This window comes from Erpetoichthys calabaricus, chromosome 11, assembly GCF_900747795.2.
Source record: "Erpetoichthys calabaricus chromosome 11, fErpCal1.3, whole genome shotgun sequence".
In the NCBI taxonomy this organism is placed as follows: Eukaryota; Metazoa; Chordata; class Cladistia; order Polypteriformes; family Polypteridae; genus Erpetoichthys; species Erpetoichthys calabaricus.
In genome coordinates this window covers 61,733,571-61,757,422 of record NC_041404.2, presented here as the reverse complement: position 1 = coordinate 61,757,422, position 23,852 = coordinate 61,733,571, and the positions used below count along the sequence as shown (strand labels likewise).

General features: G+C 41.0%; 1 protein-coding gene across 1 annotated transcript in view; it reads right to left on the bottom strand.

Annotated features, from left to right (window-relative positions):
* Positions 1-2,341: 2,341 nt before the first annotated feature.
* The window catches only part of slu7 (SLU7 homolog, splicing factor), a 41,044-nt gene continuing 19,533 nt past the window's right edge, over positions 2,342-23,852 (bottom strand). Inside the window, exons 10-16 of the mRNA XM_028813169.2 lie at positions 20,214-20,281; positions 18,823-18,962; positions 13,854-14,015; positions 11,243-11,347; positions 8,354-8,425; positions 6,017-6,121; positions 2,342-2,894 (exon numbers count right to left, since the gene is read on the bottom strand). Of these exons, the coding sequence (XP_028669002.1) occupies positions 2,715-2,894; positions 6,017-6,121; positions 8,354-8,425; positions 11,243-11,347; positions 13,854-14,015; positions 18,823-18,962; positions 20,214-20,281 (832 nt within the window). The 3' untranslated portion in view covers positions 2,342-2,714. The remainder of the gene's footprint in view (positions 2,895-6,016; positions 6,122-8,353; positions 8,426-11,242; positions 11,348-13,853; positions 14,016-18,822; positions 18,963-20,213; positions 20,282-23,852) is intronic.

Sequence of the window (23,852 nt, the reverse complement as noted above, 5' to 3'; positions counted from 1 at the left end):
AGGTTTTTGCAAATTTATTAAAAATAAAAAATTTAGAAAGCACCTGTAGATAAGCTGTGGTGGGTTGGCACCCTGCCCGGGATTGGTTCCTGCCCTGTGTTGGCTGGGATTGGCTCCAGCAGACCCCCGTGACCCTGTGTTCAGATTCAGCAGGTTGGATAATGGATGGATGGACATGTCCAGAAGTATTGAGCTCAGGTGCCTCCTGTTTCCTCTGATCATCCTTGAGATGTTTCTGCAGCTTCATTGGAGTCCATCTGTGATAAATTCAGTTGACTGGACCTGATGTGGAAAGGCACACACCTGTCTATAGAAGGTCCCACAGTTGACAGCTCATGTCAGAGCACAAACCAAGCATGAACTCAAAGGATTTGTCTGTAGACCTCCGAGACAGGATTGTCTCGAGGCACAAATCTGGGGAAGGAAATTTCTGCTGCGTTCAAGGTCCCAATGAGCACAGTGGCCTCCATCATCCGCAAGTGGAAGAAGTTCAAAACCACCAGGACTCTTCCTAGAGCTAGCCGGCCATCTAAACTGAGCAATCGGGGGAGAAGGGCCTTAGTCAGGGAGGTGACCAAGAACCCGATGGTCACTCTGTCAGAGCTCCAGAGGTCCTCTGTGGAGAGAGGAGAACCTTCCAGAAGGACAACCATCTCTGCAGCAATCCACCAATCAGGCCTGTATGGTAGAGTGGCCAGATGGAAGCCACTCCTTAGTAAAAGGCACATGGCAGCCTGCCTGGAGTTTGCCAAAAGGCACCTGAAGGACTCTCAGACCATGAGAAATTTTACAAACTACTGAGTATGAATTGGAGTTTTGGGCCAAATGGACTCGCCTGCCTGCCTGTCTGCCACCTCATTTTGTTCCCTTTGATTTTCGGGGTGTCCCTCTGTAGGTTCGTCATCTTCATTTCCATCCTTTCGTTCCTCACACATCACCATATCAGCCCACCGCAGTACAGATGGCCAGCATATCCATATTTCCCACTGACATCTGATGGGTTTTCTAAGTGTTCTTTTCATTTTTTTTGAGCAGTTTATAATTTCTACCAACACAGCGACTGTTCAGGTTTGTGATGTCAGACTGCTGTCATTTTGAACACAACTGTATGTGACCCGTCACTTGGTGTTGTCCCATTTGTCTTTAAGTCAGAGCACTTCGCATGGTGACATCAAAGAGGCTTGGCAAACTAAACCCACTGTGATTCAAAGTTGTAGATCAAAAAAACGTGGATACCTCCAAGGGGGTGAATACTTTTAATCGGCACTGTAACAAACTATTTAACCCCACACAAGATTGGGATGACAATGACATTAACGCAAGGGATGAACAACATCTGGAAATCCAAGACCTTATGCTTTCGTATAAAGATGAAGCTGCGGTGCCCTCAACAATTGAACTTCCTGCAGCAACCTACGCCAAGTGAAAGCAGCACGCCATGCGGAGGTGTTCATTCAGCGATGCTTGACGAGAATTCCTAAAGTAACCCGGAGAGATCACGGAACAAACAGCGGAATATTAAACTGATCGGGACAAGAGAGGCTAAAGGACAGGCCTAAGGGTCGCAGGTCACATCTTCAGACTCGCATGTCCAGCATGTCTGGAAGCCACCAACGACACAGAGAGTCATGGAGAAGCCACAATACAGGAAGACCTCAGAACTTGTGGGGTAACATGGGAGGATGTGCCACAGCTGGCTGCTAACAGGACCCACTGTCTGTCCCATTGAGGGACTGGAGGAATTCAAATTTAAAACTAAAAAAACGAGAATGGGAGAAGCTGGAAGCCTGGTGGGACGAATTCTATGAGAAATGAGAAAGCCATCTGAGCATCTCTTTAAATTATTTTATTTACTTCGAGATCCTGGAAAGCTGGGAATTTCTGGATTGGCACTGCCAATCATCTCATTTAACAGTGAAGCTTTGGCCCCTTATGAGGGCAGGAGTTGTTGGACTAAGAGAGCAGACACAAGCGTTGGTCCATCAGAAGTGTCCAGCAAGGCGCCATATGCTGCACTGCTCAGCCTCTGAGGACAAAGAGTCAGGCCTGTCGGTCACAACCTGCACGCAGTGCTCTTGAATATGGAGGACATAAAAACTGAGATCATCCTGGCCATTGTAGCAGACCTACATGGAGGATGGGCAGAACTCCGCAGATTGATCAGCTACACCTGACGACACAATGGGGAACTGCCAGGGCTCTGAGAGGAGGACCGACATTTGAAATTTGTGTCAAACTCGCCAGCTTTCTAAACATAATGGATCAATGGAAACAAACCGATTTGACAACAGGAACAACAACGGTCACTCTTAAATCCATAACATACAAGAGCAAGCAAGAGCATTAATGAACTATTTATAGAAAATACAAGAGACAACGGGAGAAGGAAAAAGCAAAGTCTTGATTAACACAAACGCACTTCTGGGCTCTGATTAGCTGGAGAGTGTGGCGCAATGGAATACGAGTGGGTAACTACTGAACGTGCAACCGAAAAAGAAAATACATTGAGAAAGTAACTGCTCAAAGGACAACGTCCACAGTGTTCACAGCAATTTATACCATAATGAGAGGTTTAAAAAAGAAAGAAGTCCCAGCCTACTCAAGTCAGTACAAAACCCACCAAAAAACTCATCTGTCCTTCTGACTTTGACTGTTTAGTCCCTCGCGTCTCAAACAAGTCTGATTTTGAAATGTTATGTTTTTACGTCTTTCCCTCACTGACCAAGAAATGACGCCATGGGATCATCCGGCCGCTGGCGTTTCATGCGGAACGCCTCCATTTCTTCCTCTGTGGGCTCCCGCACTTCATACAGACTGTTGTAAGGCCGCTTTCTTTCGTCCACCTGCATCAGCTCTTCTACTTGTTTCAAACGTGCGTCTTCGGCATTCAAGGCCTGAATGAAATGAGGAAAAAAGAAAAAGAGGAGCAATCAGTAAAGGGGGGTAAAAAAATAAAAAAGAGAGAGAAACGTCACATGGCTTCTTTTCATGCCGTGTTGGTTAAGACTACAGACACATCTTACAGAACGACACATATTAAGGTAAACGGCTTATCAAGAAAACACACCAAGTGCAGGACAAGGAGCCAGCAGCACTGGAGACTTTCAGCTAGCGGGTTACGCAGTAGAAGTGTCTGAAGAAACTCCAACATAACAACAGCAGTACACCTTCATCGTGTGTGCTTACCTGTAGCCAAGTCTCAAGGTTCTGTAATTAGAACATTAGACAACTCTGGACGAGAACAGGCCATTCAGCTCAACAAAGCTCGCCAGTCCTCTCCACTTATTTCTTCCAAAAAAAAAACATCAAGTCGAGTTTTGAAAGTCTTACTGTCTACCACACGACTTGGTCGCTTATTCCAAGTGTCTATCGTTGTTTGTGTAAACAAAAACTTCCCAATGTTTATGTGAAATTTCCCCTTCACAAGTTTCCAACTGTGTCCCGATGCTCTTGATGAACACATTTTAAAGTCACCGTCTTGACCCACTGGACTCATTCTCTTTGTAGTTTTAAACACTTCAGTCAGGTCTCTTCTTCATCTCTGTAAAGGCTCAGCTCTTTTAATCTTTCCTCATAATTCAACTCTTGTAGCCCTCTAATCAGCCTAGTCGCTCTTCTGTGGACCTTTTCTTGTGCTGCTATGTCCTTTTTGTAGCCTGGAGACTCAAACTGCACATCAGACTCCAGATGAGGCCTCACCAGTGCATTATAAAGGTTGAGCAGAGCCTCCTGTGACTTGTAATCCACACGTCAAGGCGCTATATAATCTGACAGTCTGTTAGCTTTCTTAATGGCTTCTGAACACTGTCGGGAAGTCAATAGCTTAGAGTCCACTATTTCCACTAATTCTTATGTGTGTCTGGGGGTGCTGGTGCTTATTATATTTCTAGAGCTTCTGTAAAAGTTACATTTCTCCTTGAGACAAATGAAGCACTAGCTAGCGATCTGAGAAGCTTAGAAGTCAATCCAAGTGTTGGACTGCACTTATTAAACAAGATGTCACATTGCACAACTTCCAGTCACAGGGTCTGTCAGATTTGCTGATCTCATCGCCGAACAAAATCGATTTAAAAATGACCGAGAAACGCTGCCCGTGCCACATTTACATACCGAGTGCCAGCCTTCCAGCATAGTCATGCGTGCCCCCTTTTTCTAACTGCCACTAGAGTGCTGCCTGATGGATGAAGGGTTAGCAGGTATGACAAGATCTCAGCCTTTCACCTATTTTGTTGTGGTACATGAAATGGGAGACATCAGACAGATAAGATTCTCTTCTTTTAATGGGGTCCAAAACACCCTTGTCGCTACATTAGATTCATCGTACTTCTGGATGAGCATTCATTGGTGGTTAGCTCTCATGCACACAGAGCCCAGCCCACGACTAAAGACCAAAATGAAACCTGTTGGATCGGCCATCGTTGGACTAGATGAACAGCCTTAACAGGAGCGCACCGCCAACTCACTCCAATTCACTAATGCTATGTAAATGAAGGCTACGACTGAAAATCACCAAAAAGTCACATTATGTGACATGGCCTTACGTAGGTGAAGGCAATCTGTTTTCTGAAGAGACTTACAGACTCCGTATAAAAGGTGTACCCCACCAGTGAATCAAACTTGGGGCTACCTGCCTGGTGCTTTGGAGCTGAGCTAAAATCAGCATAAAGAACACTGCAGGGGTGCGGGTGACGGACTACTGAAATTCTGTTATGAAGTTTACCAGCTCCACACAGATGACACTCGTGCAGGTTTTCTTAAACTATGGGGTCACCACATGAATGTCTCATGCAGTTACCGTAGTTCATCCAAGTACAGGGTTACCAGATGTCCAGCAAAAGGAGGACATGTCCTCCTTTACCGTGTTGTGTCCTCCATCCAGCAAGCATTGCCTAAAAATGCTGAAAATGTCCGGCTGTCATTAATCACTGACTAGAACGTGTTATTGGCTGAAATTGCACGCTATCATCTCTACGTTTTATCGAAAACAAAACACGGCTGCATGCCAATGCCCACTTGGCCATTTTGTGTTGTCCGTACTTGTTATACTAATGTTGTCTTATTTTAATTTCTTATTTTGTCTTTTATTTTTCGTTTCTTCATTATGTAAAGCACTTTGAGCTACTTTTTGTATGAAAATGTGCTATATAAATAAATGTTGTTGTTGTTGTTGTTATACGAATATGCCGTAGTCTTTCATCTAAAAATGTCGTCCAGCAGTTAACACTAACGAGAGGAAATGCAAATTCTCAGACCACATGAAAACGAAGTATCCACGATTGGTGAAGGACGCACTGGAAAACGAAGCCAAGTGTTTCCTGGAAAGGGGTCTCTCTTTCAACTGCCTTTCCCAAGGTTTCTTCCATTTTTCCCTACTAGGTTTTTTTTGGGAGTTTTTCCGTTGTCTTCTTAGAGAGTTGAGGCTGGGGGGCTGTCAAGAGGCAGGGCCTGTTAAAGCCCATTGAGACACTTCTTGTGTGATTTTGGGCTATACAAAAATAAATGGTATTGTATTGTATAACACAGCATGTCACTGCTGTACCAAAGAGTCGCTACCAGTTGTTACTGACCACCCGGACCATCAAGCAGTTGATGATATTCAAGTTAACAGATTAATCCCTGACCGAGACTCTGTTATGGAAGCACCCACACTACAAATCAGCCTGCACTGCCAATTCAATGTCACACTCCAACACAGCTCAGTTACTGACACTGTCTGATTCATCATGGATGGACTGCAGAGATGGATTTACTTTTTATCTGACACCACTGCATATTTATTGCTGTTTTATTGCCATTGAACAATTTAATCTTTGCTCTTGTACCCTCTACTGTACTGTACTGTACTGTCACTGCATGTTTCTACATCTTTGGAACTGACAGATATGCTTTGCACTCAAGGGTATAATGACAACAAAGTGAATTGAATATTTCTAATGTGACCCTATTACATGAAAAGCATCAATCTATTAAAAACACATTTAAGCCATTCAATGGCACAAACATTATTTGCAGTAACCTTTCTTAGTTTCTCTTTGTTTTTTGCTTCTTCGTTGTCACTGTCCGAGTCACAGTTCTTTTGCTTCTTTTTCTTTTTCTTTTCTTTCAGTTTCTCCTGATGTATCTAAAAGACAAAAGTTAAACATTAAGAATGATGACTTGGATCTTAACTGAACCAGCACATGAAAATATAAAGAGCCTTGTGCTTACAACCATAGGCCCGGGCCAGACCACCATAGTGAATCACTCCTTGATTGTGTCGTACTGGATGTACAATACTATGGCGGAAAAATCTGATCAATGAATCCAAGCACTCCGCACTGGTAAAATGTATTCATGTAGCAGTGGCTAAAAGGTTTATTTAAAAAATGAGCAGGTAAGAAAAATGCATATTATAATCTTTTTAGTTAACTAAATAAAGGTGTCATTTTGCAAGACTTCTCACTATATCCATAATGGCTAACATGGTACAACACCCTAGTACAGTAATCCCTCGCTATATCGCGCTTCGCCTTTCGCGGCTTCACTCCATCGCGGATTTTATATGTAAGCATATTTAAATATATATCGCCGATTTTTTGCAGCTTCGCGGGTTTCTGAGGACAATGGGTCTTTTAATTTCTGGTACATGCTTCCTCAGTTGGTTTGCCCAGTTGATTTCATACAAGGGATGCTATTGGAAGATGGCTGAGAAGCTACCCAACTTACTTTTATCTGTCTCTTGCGCTGACTTTCTCTGATCCTGACGTAGGGGGATTGAGCAGGGGGGCTGTTCGCACACCTAGGCTGAAAGATTATCTTCATGTTGCTATCTTGTGCAGCTGCTTCCTGAAACGACATGCTGCACGGTGCTTCGCATACTTAAAAGCTCAAAGGGCACGTATTGATTTTTTTTATCTCTCTCTCTCTCTGCTCCTGACGGAGGGGGTGTGAGCTGCCACCTTCAACAGCTTTGTGCCGCGGTGCTTCGCATAATTAAGCCAAACAGCCCTATTGATTTGTTTGCTCCTTTGAAGAGGAAGATATGTTTGCATTCTTTTAATTGTGAGACTGAACTGTCATCTCTGTCTTGTCATGGAGCACAGTTTAAACTTTTGAAAAAGAGACAAATGTTTGTTTGCAGTGTTTGAATAACGTTCCTGTCTCTCTACAACCTCCTGTGTTTCTGCGCAAATCTGTGACCCAAGCATGACAATATAAAAATAACCATATAAACATATGGCTTTTACTTCGCGGATTTTCTTATTTCGCGGGTGGCTCTGGAACGCAACCCCCACGATGGAGGAGGGATTACTGTACTACAAAAATGAGCAGGGCTGTAAAGAATGCATTTGCAACAAAAAGTATGAAATTAAACAACCAATCGGTTTTCAGCTCTGCTACTTGGATGGACCGATCTGGACCAGCAAAGTTGTGCCGCATTCCATAAGCTTTTCAAAGCTCCAAATAACATTGATCTCAGTGGACAGTGTTCTTCTTGGTGGCGATTGGTCAGATTCTGCCCTTAGTTACAGTTACAGTCTTTTTGGCACAAATGCCATAAAATAAAAGATTTAACCTTTAGCAGGTTGAGAAGAGATATGCTCTGCAGAGGAGAGGAATGATGATTCAGTAGGAACAAGACAGAATACATGTGAGTGAATGAGAGGGAGGTCAGAAGAGTGGTGAGGATGCAGGGAGTAGAGTTGGCGAAGGTGGATGAGTTTAAATACTTGGGATCAACAGTACAGAGTAATGGGGATTGTGGAAGAGAAGTGAAAAAGAAAGTGCAGGCAGGGTGGAGTGCGTGGAGAAGAGTGTCAGGAGTGATTGGTGACAGACGGGTATCAGCAAGAGTGAAAGGGAAGGTCTACATGGTGGTAGTGAGACCAGCTACGTTATATGGGCTGGAGACGGTGGCACAGGAGACAGAGCTGGAGGTGGCAGAGTTAAAGATGCTAAGATTTGCATTGGGTGTGACGAGGGTGGACAGGATTAGAAATGAGGACATTAGAGGGTCAGCTCAAGTTGGACAGTTGGGAGACAAAGTCAGAGAGGCGAGATTGCGTTGGTTTGGACATGTGCAGAGGAGAGATGCTGGGTATATTGGGAGAAGGATGCTAAGGATAGAGCTGACAGGGAAGAGGAAAAGAGGAAGAACTAAGAGAAGGTTTATGGATGAGGTGAGAGAGGACATGCAGGTGATGAGTGTAGTAGAGCAAGATGAAGAAGACAGGAAGAGATGGAACAAGATGATCCGCTGTGGCAATCCCTGATGGGAGCAGCCAAAAGAAGAAGAAGAGGAGGATTCAACTAAGATAAAGGGACTACCAGCACACCCTAAACAAGAATAAATTTAAATTTCTAATAAACTCACCTCCATTAAAGATTTGGGCTCTTCAAAATTTTGGGGCTCCACCTGAACGTTGTCTATGCACAGAGTGTCATCCTACAGAGAGAGGGATGAAAAGCTACAGATTACTATCCACTTAATGTACACATATCCACTTAATGTACACATTTGATTTTTCCACAGGCTGTAGTGAACATGTGCTCTGCCACCTGCACAGACACTCAACTGAGCACAGCACGAGATGTCACGTTCTCTCACAAACAGTGCCCTAGAAACATGCAAACGCTGCTGGTCACACAGACGTGCTTTGGCAATGATCAGTGATCAGCCCACTGCAAATGAATGTGCATCTGTTTCTACAGAGTTTTCAGCCAATCCCATTAAAACACAATTAGATCCATTTTTTGATCAAACATACTACACTTACTGAGAAGCCAAATTTCGGTGACGATGACTTGTTAGTCATGCTAAGTGATGGATTTGTGTTTCTGACAAAAGCTAAAACAATTTTATTTGTAGGTTTAGACACGGCACTACAGACTATTCTACAGTGTCTATTGAATAACAGATAACAGAAAATGCCCAAACACCCCGCTCATCCTTACCAAGTATACTTTTACTCAGGAGTGTTTATCACTTTAAAGAGTAGCCCCCTCCAAGACAAAAGAAAAAAGAATATGAAGACTGAAGCCTTCACAAAATTCAGGGTTCAAAAAAAGAAAAGAAAAACTGGTAATACAATTAGAATACAACAAACTTTTAGACGTCTCAGAACCTGCCAGATGTAGCCCATACATGCTACACAGTTAATTAAGTCTTGTATTTGGATTTTGGCCCCAACAATTTCACCAATGTTAGGTGCTTAATGCACATGTTATAAACATTATATATATATATATATATATATATATATATATATATATTACATATACTATATTGCCAAAGGTATTGGGCCACCCCTCCAAATCATTGAATTCAGGTGTTCCAGTCACTCCATGGCCAGAGGTGTATAAACTCAAGCACCTCAGCATGCAGGAGGTTTCTACAAACATTTGTGAAAGAATGGGTCGCTCTGAGGAGCTCAGTGAATTCAAGTGTGGTACCATGATAGGATGCAACCTGAGCAATAAGTCCATTCATGAAATTTCCTCGCTACTAAATATTCCATGGTCAACTGTTAGTGGTATTATAACAAAGCAGAAGCAATTGAGAACAACAGCAACTCAGCCACAAAGTGGTAGGCCATGTCAAATCACAGAGCAGGGACAGTGCATGCTGAGGTGGGCAGAAGTCGGCAACTTTCTGCAGAGTCAATAGCTACAGACCCCCAAAAGCTCAAGAACAGTGCAGCGTAGAGAGACAGCTTCATGGAATGGGTCTCCATGGCCGAGCAGCTGCAGCCAAGCCTGACATCACCAAGTGCAATGCAAAGCGTCGGATGCAGTGGTGTAAAGCCCACCACCACTGGACTCTAGAGCAGTGCAGACGTGTCCGATGGATGAGTATGACTTTGGCGGTTGCCAGGAGAATGGGACTTGCCTGACTGCATTGTGCCAAGTGTAAATTTTGGTGGGAAAGGGGGATTATGGTGGGGGGTTAGGCTTGGCCCCTTAGTTCCAATGAAAATAACTCTTAATGCTTCAGCATACAAAGCCATTTTGGACAATTTCATGCTCCCAACTTTGTGGGAACAGTTTGGGGATGGCAACATGACTGCACACACACCAGTGTACACAGCAAGGTCTACAAAGAAATGGATGAGCGAGTTTGGTGGTGGTGCACAGAGCCCTGACCTCAACCCAACAGAACACCTTTGGGATGAATTCGAGCGGAGACTGTGAGCGAGCCAGGCCTTCACGTCTAACATCACAAATGCTCTCCTGGTCACAAATTCCCATAAACACACTCCTACACCTTGTGGAAAGCCTTCCCAGAAGAGCTGAAGCTGATAGAGCTGCAAAGAGTGGGCCTTAACTCCATAGTAAAGCTTGTGTGTTAAGAATGGGATGTCATTCAAGTTCATGTGTGTGTAAAGGCAGGCGTCCCAATACTTTTGGCAATGTACTGTACATATCACATGTAAACTGCTTCTTTAAATAATAAAGACAGCTCTTTCTTCTTTTTCAGTCTCACCAGTCTATAAGTATGGGCCCATACCACATTGCATGCCTGCTCTCAAGTTTGGGGTACTGAGTGCAGAGAAATGTTCACAGGCACATCTGACCAACAAAAAACATGTTGCTCCTCTAAATCAGTGTGCAAATATTTTTACTGCCAATGCACACTTGAAAATAAGTGTGCATGTATGCCACGCAGTAACTAGAGGGGTAGAACTCGGTCAAGGCCTGCTCTGAAAGCCATCACTTGAACATTTGACCCTCATGACCAGGTACCACAAAAAGGTATTTACAGTGGAACTGACACAAAAGAGCAAAATGGATTTAGTTTACCAAAATGCACTCAACCCTACAGGAGAATGACGTCCTCTGACAGTTTTTAGTACAGTGGATCCCTGCTGTTAGTTTAAAATAAATTCTTCAACAACAAACAGGGGACACAGTGAGAAACTTGTTAAGGGCAAATTTTGTAAACACGTTTGGAAGAGACACATGGAATAAACTACCAAGTAGTGTGGTAAAGAAATGGACTGTTAGGACCTTCACATCTTGATGTTCGTTTGGAGAATCTACGAGACTGGCACTGATGAGCCTGTGGTCTGAACAGCCTGCTCACATCAAAATGGTCCTACTGTACTACAAAAACAGCAAGGAAGAAGAGTTTGGATAACTGGTGAGAGTGAGGTTGGTATGTTTGTGGGGGTGAAAGGCCTACTCTACCTCTCTTGTACTATAAAAACTGTAAGGATGAACAAAAATACAAAACCACTGGGAGTTACGTTTTGTGCACACTCACCATATTTTGTCTTCCAGCTTCTCCTGTACAGTAAGACATCTTAATAAAAGAGTGACAACACTTGTAGCCCCATCGACCATCTTTCCAATAAGAGCCCCAAATGCACTGTAAGATAAACAAGTAACTGTTAATAATAATGAAAAAAAAAAATTAAATCCTTCGGGACATTAGAAACAATACAAAAGGCAATATAATGAACCATACATTTTTGTACGTGTTCCAGTGTGTTCCTTTTTTAAAACATTTGTATGGCTGGATTTATTTGCTCATACTTGCACGTTATAATCACTGATCCAAGCTTGGTTAATGGATGACGAGGACGCTGCGTAACGCTTTGCAGGGCCGTTCTTAGCAGTTTGGGGGCCCTACGTGGTTCAGAAATGTGCAGGCCCTGCCGGAGCTCAGGAAGGTGTTCTAATAAAACGTCCAGAAAAGGCCTTAGATGACCAGTAGGCCTACATGTACGCTTGTGTGTATGCAGAGTGGTAAAATATTGATTTTGTTCTGGATCTGTTAAAGGTTGGTAATATAGGGATATTTCATGATTTTATGGGGATCTCTCTGAATGAATCCGAAACTAATCTCTAAAATTAACGTTTGCTATCGTGCATTTGGCAAAGTTACGACGGCATGACAATATTACTAGAGATTTAGGTGAAGATTGCAATCTGAATAATAAATTACCATTGTTAATAAGACTAAGAGATGCACTGAACTGAATTTCCTGGGACTGGCACAGACGGCTGCAGTGCCAGGGACACCAGGCCCACAGCCCGACAAAAAAAAAAAAAAATGTAAGTCGGGGCCCCCGCGGATGCATAGTTCATGTATGCCTAAGAGTGTCCCTGCGCTTTGCTGTCCCATTCAGAACAGTGCACCGTAGACAGGCTTGTTTACCGTTAGCCTGAAGTGAATTAAGATGGACTGAAGAAGCATGCAATGTTTAAATATATTTTTTGGAGTTGGTTTACAAAACATATATTTACTATTTATTCCTTTTCTAAGACATGTTCAGTGCAATACAACTTTTAACAAGCACCTCTGGATATCTGACTAAGTCTAAATGCCTCTTTGGATGGTTAAAAATATGTTGTCAAAATTATAGTTTAAGTTGTTTGCAAAATGTGTTCAATAAAAAGGTTCTATATTTTGATTGCATCTGTCATGCAATGTGATTCCTTCTCTTCATTAGTGCCACCCCCTTGAAAACTATCACTTTATGGGGTCATGCAAACCTGGATTAATACTTGTGTGCACATTAAAATGTTTTTTTGTACAATGTACAATTCTCATGACAGTGGAATAGGTTATTCTTAGCCAGTCTACTGCAGAAATTACAGTGGAAAAATGTGGTTAACCTCCACTCATGCATGGGAAAAAAATACCGTGATATAGAATTTTGGTCATACCGCCCAGCACTACTTCCGACTACTACTACTTTCACCTGTGTTCCAACGACTCATGAAGCAACACGAATGTTGAAAGTGCCAATGTTATTAATTGGTGAAAATTAAACTAACACGACTTAAATCTGAAGAAGACACCATGAATGGGGGGGTAAACGTTAACATTATTCAAAGTTATTGTCTGTCTGTATACCTGCATTGTTATCGCTCTTTAATTTAATATTTTTCTTTATTTTTCTTTATCAGTATGCTGCTGCTGGAGTATGTGAATTTCCCCTTGGGATTAATAAAGTATCTATCTATCTATGAAGGTGTACAGGCAGACACTCTAGAATACATTGAAACTTCCCCCAGATTGACCTGGACAGAATAAAATTCTGGATGATTATGCATGAATGCACATAAACCAATGCTTCACATTTGGGAAAGTGTATGCAGGGGATATGCTGTTGACTCTGAGTTCAAATCAGCCCTGTCTTTCTCTGTGTTGACTTTTCATTTTCCCCTCATGTCCATGTGGATTTTTCTCTGTTTTTTTCCTCTTACTTCCTAAAGAACATGTGTGTTCGGGTAATGGGTAAATCCAAATGGGCCTTGTGGATGGGTGTGTGTGTGGCCCATGATGGAACTAGAGGGGGTAGAAGGCTCAAGTATCAAAGGAGCTCAGCAAAGTTCACGTCAACCCTTAAATGTCTACCAGAATGCTAAGTTAAATCGTGTATCGCAATAAAAGTGGCTCAAGACAGGCTGAACTTAACTATAGAATGTAATTGTTAGGCTGATTCTGGAATACTGTGCAGTTTTGGAATCCATTTTACAAAAACGTACAGGCTACAAAAAATGAGAAACAAGTTCGTCTTTTCAGGCAGATAAAAAGACTTTGAATAAGGACTCAATGACACAGATGCTTTAAAGAAATATGTCCCAAAATGTTGGGAGATCTGTGGTGGGCTGGCGCCCTGCCCGGGGTTTGTTTCCTGCCTTGCACTCTGTGTTGGCTGGGATTGGCTCCAGCAGACCCCCATGACCCTGTAGTTAGGATATAGCGGGTTGGATAATGGATGGATGTCAGGAGATATTCCTTTATACAAAGCTTAGGCACAAGGAACTTCAGCATCATTTTGGATGCATTAGTTAAGCTGTAACATGACCTTCTGGTAAGACTACTTGCTATGGGACAAACAAAGTGTAACCTGTCTACTTACTGTATGATTGTTCACAAGTACATCCTCTTCATACTTGGACTGCACAACTGCCTTCTCTTGTCCTTTGATGACGGCGCCATGTCTCGAGTACTCCACATACTCTTCGGTCTGTGCCAGCAGCAGTTCTTTCGAAGGCACATTCAGGTGTTCCTGCCCTCCATACTGCAAACCCAAACAGTAAGTTGACAAACAATTAAAGAAAAAAAAAATCAACACAGTTGTCACAAGTGACATGTCTGTATTTCAAAATGAATATATTATATATCAATCCCTGAAGCAAAACTGCAAAAGAAACTGTTACAAATGAATTTTAAATGTTAAACAATGTGTTAAAGAAAAAAAAAATAGCCTCCATTTTGGAGCCCAGATAAATGAGGAGGGTGGACATCAGGAAAGGCATCTGGCAGTAAAAATAACTGGAAAACCACTACTGGAGCAGTCAAAAAAATCTATATATATATCTATATCTATATACAGTAGAGTCTTGCTTATCCGACCTTTGCTTATCTGACATTCCATATTATCTGACGTCCCACCGCAAAAAAAACTAAAAAACACATCAATCGGCAACAAGAACTGCAAGTTGCGAGCGTGAGCGTAGTCTATTTTTTGTTGCTAAGTTCATTTTTTCAGTTAATTTTTTCTGTTGTTTTGTTGTAAAACATGATTATTAGGCCCGTAATGTGTAAAATTATAACATAGCTTGACGTTTAATAGGCTTTTTCTTAACACCACCCATTATCCAACATTTTCGCTTATCCGACGTTCTGCCAGCCCGTTTATGTCGGATAAGCGAGACTCTACTGTATCTATATATATATCTATATATATATATCTATATATCTATATATATATATATATATCTATATATATATCTATATATATATATCTATATATATATATATATATATATATATATATATATATATCTATATATATATATATATATATATATATATATATATATATATATATATATATATATATTTTTATATTATATATATACACATACAGTTAGGTCCATAAATATTTGGACAGAGACGACTTTTTTCTAATTTTGGTTCTGTACATTACCACAATGAATTTTACCGGTAAATGAAACAACTCCGATGCAGTTGAAGTGCAGATTTTCAGCTTTAATTCAGTGGGGTGAACAAAACGATTGCATAAAAATGGGAGGCAACTAAAGCATTTTTTGAACACAATCCCTTCATTTCAGGGGCTCAAAAGTAATTGGACAAATGACTCAAAGGCTATTTCATGGGCAGGTGTGGGCAAGTCCGTCGTTATGTCACTATCAATTATGCAGATAAAAGGCCTGGAGTTGATTTGAGGTGTGGTGCTTGCATGTGGAAGATTTTGCTGTGAACAGACAACATGCGGTCAAAGGAGCTCTCCATGCAGGTGAAAGAAGCCATCTTTAAGCTGCGAAAACAGAAAAAACCCATCCGAGAAATTGCTCCAATATTACGAGTGGCAAAATCTACAGTTTTTGGTCCATCCTGAGAAAGAAAGCAACCGCTGGTGAACTCAGCAACGCAAAAAGACCTGGACGTCCACGGAAGACAACAGTGGTGGATGATCGCAGAATCATTTCCGTGGTGAAGAGAAACCCCTTCACAACAGCCAGCCAAATGAACACCACTCTCCAGGGGATAGGCGGGCGTATCGATATCCAAGTCTACCATAAAGAGAAGACTGCATGAAAGTAAATCCAGAGGGTGCACTGCAAGGTGCAAGCCACTCATAAGCCTCCAGAATAGAAAGGCTAGATTGGACTTTGCTAAAGAACATCTAAAGAAGCCAGCACAGTTCTGGAAAAACATTCTTTGGACAGATGAAACCAAGATCAACCTCTACCAGAATGATGGCAAGAAAAAAGTATGGAGAAGGCGTGGAACAGCTCATTATCCAAAGCATAGCACATCATCTGTAAAACACGGTGGAGGGAGGCAGTGTGATGGCTTGGGCGTGCATGTCTGCCAGTGGCACTGGGACACTAGTGTTTAGTGATGATGTGACACAGGACAGAAGCAGCCGAATGAATTCTGAGGTGTTCAGAGACATACTGTCTGCTCAAATCCAGCTAAATACAGCAGTCAGATTGATTCATGATACAGATGGACAATGACCCAAAACATACAGCCAAAGCAACCCAGGAGTTTATTAAAGCAAAGAAGTGGAAAATTCTTGAGTGGCCAAGTCAGTCACCTGATCTTAACCCAATTGAGCAGGCATTTCACTTGTTGAAGACTCAACTTCAGACAGAAAGGCCCACAAACAAACAGCAACTGAAAGCCGCTGCAGTAAAGGCCTGGCAGAGCGTTAAAAAGGAGGAAACCCAACATCTGGTGATGTCCATGAGTTCAAAACTTCAGGCTGTCATTGCCAGCAAAGGGTTTTCAACCAAGTATTAGAAATGAACATTTGATTTCTAGTTACTTCATTTGTCCAATTACTTTTGAGCCCCTGAAATGAAGGGTTTGTGTTAAAAAAATGCTTTAGTTTCCTCACATTTTTATGCAATCGTTTTGTTCACCCCACTGAATTAAAGCTGAAAGTCTGCACTTCAACTGTATCTGAGTTGTTTCATTTAAAATTCATTGTGGTAATGTACAGAACCAAAATTAGAAAAAAGTTGTCTCTGTCCAAATATTTATGGACCTAACTGTACATCTAACTATATATATTATATCTTTCTCTCTCTCTCTAAATTATATATAGTGGGGCAAAAAAGTATTTAGTCAGCCACCAATTGTGCAAGTTCTCCCACTTAAAAAGATGAGAGAGGCCTGTAATTTTCATCATAGGTATACTTCAACTATGAGAGACAAAATGAGAAAAAAAATCCAGAAAATCACATTGTCTGATTTTTAAAGAATTTATTTGCAAATTATGGTGGAAAATAAGTATTTGGTCACCTATAAACAAGCAAGATTTCTGGCTCTCAAAGACCTGTAACTTCTTCTGTAAGAGGCTCCTCTGTCCTCCACTCGTTACCTGTAGTAATGGCACCTGTTTGAACTCATTATCAATATAAAAGACACCTGTCCACAACCTCAAACAGTCACACTCCAAACTCCACTATGGCCAAGACCAAAGAGCTGTCAAAGGACACCAGAAACAAAATTGTAGACCTGCAACAGGCTGGGAAAACTGAATCTGCAATAGGTAAGCAGCTTGGTGTGAAGAAATCAGCTGTGGGAGCAATTATTAGAAAATGGAAGACATACAAGACCACTGATAATCTCCCTCGATCTGGGGCTCCACGCAAGATCTCACCCCGTGGGGTCAAAATGATCACAAGAACGGTGAGCAAAAATCCCAGAACCACATGGGGGGACCTAGTGAATGACCTGCATAGAGCTGGGACCAAAGTAACAAAGGCTACCATCAGTAACACACTACGCCGCCAGGGACTCAAATCCTGCAGTGCCAGACGTGTCCCCCTGCTTAAGCCAGTACATGTGCAGGCCCGTCTGAAGTTTACTAGAGAGCATTTGGATGATCCAGAAGAGGATTGGGAGAATGTCATATTGTCAGATGAAAAAACTCTACTCGTCGTGTTTGGAGGAGAAAGAATGCTGAGTTGCATCCAAAGAACACCATAGCTACTATAAAGCATGGGGGTGGAAACATCATGCTTTGGGGCTGTTTTTCTGCAAAGGGACCAGGACGACTGATCCGTGTAAAGGAAAGAATGAATGGGGCCATGTATCGTCAGATTTTGAGTGAAAACCTCCTTCCATCAGCAAGGGCACTGAAGATGAAACGTGGCTGGGTCTTTCAGCATGATAATGATCCCAAACACAACGCTCGGGTAATGATGGAGTGACTTCGTAAGAAGCATTTCAAGGTCCTGTAGTGGCCTAGTCAGTCTCCAGATCTCAACCCCATAGAAAATCTTTGGGGGGAGTTGAAAGTCCGTGTTGCCCAGCGACAGCCCCAAAACATCACTGCTCTAGAGGAGATCTGCATGGAGGAATGGGCCAAAATACCAGCAACAGTGTGTGAAAACCTTGTGAAGACTTACAGAAAACATTTGACCTCTGTCATTGCCAACAAAGGGTATATTGAGATGAACTTTTGTTATTGACCAAATACTTTTTTTCCACCATAATTTGCAAATAAATTCTTCAAAAAATCAGACAATGTGATTTTCTGGATTTTTTTTCTCATTTTGTCTCTCATAGTTGAGGTATACCTGTGATGAAAATTACAGGCCTCTCTCATCTTTTTAAGTGGGAGAACTTGCACAATTGGTGGCTGACTAAATACTTTTTTGCCCCACTGTATATATATATATATATATATATATATATATATATATATATATATATATATATATATATATATATATATACTTGCTTCGCTCGCCAACCCCCCGGCCTGCGCTACACGCCAGCCACTTTGCCTCTCTGCCGTTCACTTATGTGGATTTCACTTTCACCAAATAACAAATCTTTTATTTCTCACAGATACGCCTCTTCATTGGGAAGAAACACTACTTTTCCCTGATGGCAACATGAATTAGACGTTCTAAAAGTCTCCGACTTAAAGTTTAAATCCGAACAATATATTTGATCTCTTTTCGCTGTTCCTTTATTTCACTAAGTAATAATTTCCGTTTGTTAGTGCAAATGTGATCTTTACTATCATTTTTTTTGATACTTTTGAATTTTTGTACTTCCATTATCTCTAACCTGCTCTGCCTGTGTATTGCACCAATGTTTTTGAATTCTTTATGACGTTCTACTTTGTCATCTACTCTTTGTCTTTTATTTCCGGCCTCAGGCCTGATTAAATCTCTTGGTACAATGTCTCTTCTCGCAGGATATGAAAGTATCTCCCTGAAAAAGTCTCATCTTGTCTTATCCCAGGATTTTTTTTATTATAATATATATTAAATAGCAACCCCATATAAAATAGGAATAACTATGGAAGAAGAAGTAGTTAAAGAACCCCAAACCTTCTCAAGGATGCTCTCCTTCTGCATCATTTTGAAATCCTCCTTCTTCACTTTGAATGACTTGTGTAAGAGCTCCAACTTTGTGGGGTCAGCTTGTAAATGGACATCTGAGCCTTTCTCATAAGCCTCCCAAGCAAAAACTGAAAGAGGCAGACACAAAGTACAGTACGGTAAACACAAGTAAAATACAATGCACAAGAATGAGTTCAAACTTGATGTATAACAATAACTGAAGAACCTATGAAGTGATAATCTTCGCCACTGCAGAAAAACTTTTCTTATGGATGGTGCAGGACTTGTGCTACCCCACATTTGGTAGATTTTTATTATAGGGATGTCAAATTCTTATCCATACTTTAGTTATTTAAGACAATTTTAGTTTTAAATACCAGGATTATGTCTCCTACCCTACATTTTAACAAAAGAAGGCTGCATGGAGCCCTAATCTAAAATTCTCAGAAGCACTGATAACACAATGACCCAGAAGAATTGTTTCAATTAAATACTGAATCATGTGCTCATGGCCACCACTGGAAATTAAGCAGAAGAACATTTTAACACTGAACCCAGGAAGCAGCACAAGTTTTTTTTTTTTGTTTGTAAAGTAATATTATATATATATATATATATATATATATATATATCTCTATCTATCTATCTATATATATATATATATATATATATATATATATAAAACATTGGTAGGAATTCCTATCACTGCTGCATGAGACCTGGAGAAGTCACTTGACTGAATGACATGCTAATTAAAAGAAGCCATCTTTAATTAAAAAATGTTTCATAATTAAACCCTCCCAGGAAAATTGTTGGTTCCACATATTCTAAGATGTGCCTTTGTAGATTTACTTATATGTTAAATGTTAAAAACAAATAAAAAGGCATATAAATCACCTTCCAGTATGTTACACAGCTTTTTACAGGCACTGCAGTGGCGGTTCAGACACTGTCTGGTAACTTTATAGTGTGGCCATATCCCAATACCCATTCTCAGATCGTCCCATCCTGCACATGCACAGCTCCTTATGTAACAGCACAGTCACAACAAAGGAGATGGCTGTGGTGGCCCCCTTGAAGCACTCTGATCAACGAAGAGTACATCAGGAGAGTCAGTGTAGCTTTATTTTCTTAACAAACAGCTTACCGATTATCTGGAAATAAACCTTCTAGTATAGACTTGTTTACATTTCTAACCTTGCCACTAGAATGTCTTCAAGATTCATTTTTACTTTGATAACTAGGAAATTTAAAAGAGATAAACTACAAAGCGGCTACCTTGATCCACAAAACTGTCACAAACATCGAAATGCACTGTTTAATGAATGTCTTTAATAAAGTTATTACTTTCTGTCCCCACGAGGAACTGAAATACTCACGCTGTGTCTGTGCCATTGTAATAGTAGCTCCTGAGTATCGCACAAAGTTGTCCCCAGCATAGCCAACTCTTTAAAGAAAAAGAAAAACATTTATACAGTTCATACAGTAAATGTTAAAATTATAGTTAACTGATTAAGTTTATCATCGTAGCACACACTCTTTTCTTTTCTATTGTTGCACTGCAATATTATTGGCAGTACATAAGACACTGTTGGCCTCTCTTTTAAAACTGACTTTTATTGTGTACCAGTAATGGTGGACTGCACTTGACTTATAGTTCTCATCCTCTTTCTTTCACTGTACGTTTATCATTCATTTGCTCAGAGGTTGATGCGCTGGCTGCTTCCTGAGCAGATCTTCTTTCTCCACCCTAGTGGTCCGCTTCTTCTCTTCTTCCCTCAGCAACTTTTTGCGTTAAAACTGATTAAGTCAGTTTTATGTTACAATTACTTAGCACGTTTTTCTTAATTTTTCACTTAAGCTGGCACTTAAGTCTTCAGTCTGCCTCAAGAATCAATTAAGATATGAAGAGGTTGGGGAAATGACGACAAAGATGCTAGGGAATGAGAACGTGCGCCGCATGGCCACCCTGCTGCCGAGAATTGATTCTACAATAAAATTAAATAAAAAGATTAATAAAAATCATCACCGCGAAAGTGGATAGTAAAGGTCACATAGTATATGTGTACCAACTTTCAGGTCAATAGGTCCAATGGTTTGCGAGCTCCAGGTGATTTAAAATCCTGGACAGCCAAACAGACAGTCATGGTAGCGTATTATGTTAGAAGATTGGTGGTTAGTGCTGGCGAGTCACAACACCAGGAGGCAGGTGCCCGTTCTTGGCATTGACAATGTCAGTGTGACGTTTGCAGGCTGGTGGTACTTTGCTTTATTTATTAAGTCAAGGCCGTGATGTCCATTTTGCTTAATGCTTCTTGGTTTTGAATAATATTTTTTAATAAAGTTGATGATGGCACTTTGTGTTTTTTGTTAAAGTCATAGCTACAGGAACAGTCCAGTTAGTCTGAAGCTGATGAAGGGGAAGCTGTAGCTGAATCTTACAGCTCTTACAAGTATGAACCAAACACGAACAACATGGAGGTCTTGTACAGCAGTGGTGCTCAGACTTGGTCACAGGGACCCCGTGGCTGCAGGTTTTTGTCCTAGTGAGTTTCATAATTAGTGAGCCATTATCCCCCCCAAGTGATTGTAATTTCTATAACTGGTCATTCCTGCATTCTGCATTTACAAAAGCACAGCAGGGCTATCTTTTACATTTCCAAGACATTTAGGTCTATTTATATTTAATGCTGTAACTGTAATTGCTTCACTCCCCTTTGCAGTTTTCTGTTATTCTGCCCTTCTTCTGTGTAGTTTGTTCCCTAAAGTGTCTCCTAATAATCACAACAACAGTTAACAACAAGCAGAGTAAATACCTGAGGCAAACAACATAGAATGGTGAAATAATGTGCACATTGGTGAATAATGGATTACATAACCAGAACACACAGAAAAGCAGAATGAAAATGAGGGTAAACCCAAAAATATTAAAAGTATCCCTGTGCAACATATATAAATCTTTGGTACATTATTATAAAAAAGTCCAAATTTAGTTTTCTAATTCCTGCAATGACCCAAAAACAAAGTAACTGGGAAAGAACAGCTTACTTAATTAGGATAGGAGTCCATTTTAAACAAGGAAGTTGGCTGAAAGAAAAACCTGCAGCCAAATGGGGGCCCCGGAAACCAAGTTTGAGAACCGCTATGCAGAAGGAGTGAGTTGGTATACTCTCAAGTTTTTAAATATCAGGGAACCTGGACGAGTTACTTTTAAGGAGTCAATAGCTAGTTGCTCATTACTGCCTGGCCTCTGGGGAAAAAAAAAACTGTTCTGAATCTCTCAAAGCAAGTCGCTTAAAATGAATGCAAAAGAAGCAGGTGCTATGTGCAGCAGTAATTGGCTACCAGTAATTAGTAAGGTGGTTGAAACCAAAACCAGCAGTCGCTGCATCTCTCCTGGATTGCGGCCTGTGCTTTGACAGTTGTGTCTCGTGGTTTACTGTGAGATTTGGTGGACACAGAGTGGCTGGCATCAATCACCAATATTTTTTTTCCCTGTACAATATGTTGGGGTGGAGGTACACAGCAAAGCCATGTGGATATATATCTTAATTCTGACTGCCAAAATTTTCTTTCAATGGAAACAGTCAAATGAAATTCTAAGAATCTCCAGAATGTGATGTTGATTAAGTATTTTTCAGGTATCCCACCACACAATGTGCTTGTCTATAGAACAGCTGTTAAGTAGCGAAGAGCTTCTGCTAGGGATGTTCTGCTCTGATGACTACAAAAGACATCAATCAGTGATTAGTAAATTGGACCGTCACAAAAAACAATCTTTTCAGACCCTGATTTTCTAACCTTTCAGTTATTTAATTGTAGTGCTCCTTTGTACAATGTACTACTGCAGTTGGGCCAGTGCATGTGTTTTTTTTTGTAGCAAACACGGCTGTATAAAGTACAGTGATCCCTTGCAATATTGCACTTTGACTTTCGCGGCTTCACTCTATCGCGGATTTTATATGTAAGCATATCTAAATATATATCCTGGATTTTTTGGTGGTTCGCAGATTTGTGCTGACAATGGGTCTTTTTACTTCTGGTACATGCTTCCTCAGTTGGTTTGCCCAGTTGATTTCATAGAAGGGACGCTATTGGCGGATGGCCGAGAAACTACCCAGTCAGTCAGTCAGTCAGTCAGTCAGTCAGTCAGTCAGACAGACAGACAGACAGACAGACAGACAGACAGACAGACAGACAGACAGACAGACAGACAGACAGATAGATAGATAGATAGATAGATAGATAGATAGATAGATAGGATACTTTATTAATCCCAAGGGGAAATTCACAAAAACTCTTGTGTTTTATAACGAAGTATCTATACTAATAAAAGGCAAAGCCCTCACTGGCTGACTCACTGACTGACTCATCACTAATTCTCCAACTTCCCGTGTAGATAGACGGCTGAAATTTGGCAGGCTCATTCCTTACAGCTTACTTACAAAAATTAGGCAGGTTTCATTTTGAAATTCTACGCGTAATGGTCATAACTGGAACCTGTTTTTTGTCCATATACTCTAATGGAGGAGGCGGAGTCACGTATCGCATCATCACGCCTCCTACGTAATCACGTGAACTAAAAACAAGGAAGAGATGTACAGCACGAGTCAAACGTGGGAACGAAGGTAAATGACGTTAATTTTTGAGTGTCTTTTAATACTGTGTAAGCATACATATTAACACATGTGCAATTAAACGTGTGCATTTACGGGGTGATTTCTCAGGCTTAAAAGCTCGCCTTTTATTAAAGAGGTAAATGCAAACTGTTTTCATTCTGAAGGGCACAAACCACGTTAGACTTCATGCTCAAGAGTAAACTCAGCACACAGCTTGGTCATATTACAACCGGTTCATTTTCCTCAGTTTAAAAAGGTTTACTTTTCTTCTTAATAAAATTTTTAAAGCAGTACTTCGCCACTGCGAAGCGCGGGTATTTTGATATATATCAAAATATATCGCATCATCACGCCTCCCACGTAAGCACGTGAACTGACCCGCTGCCGTTTGCAATGCCA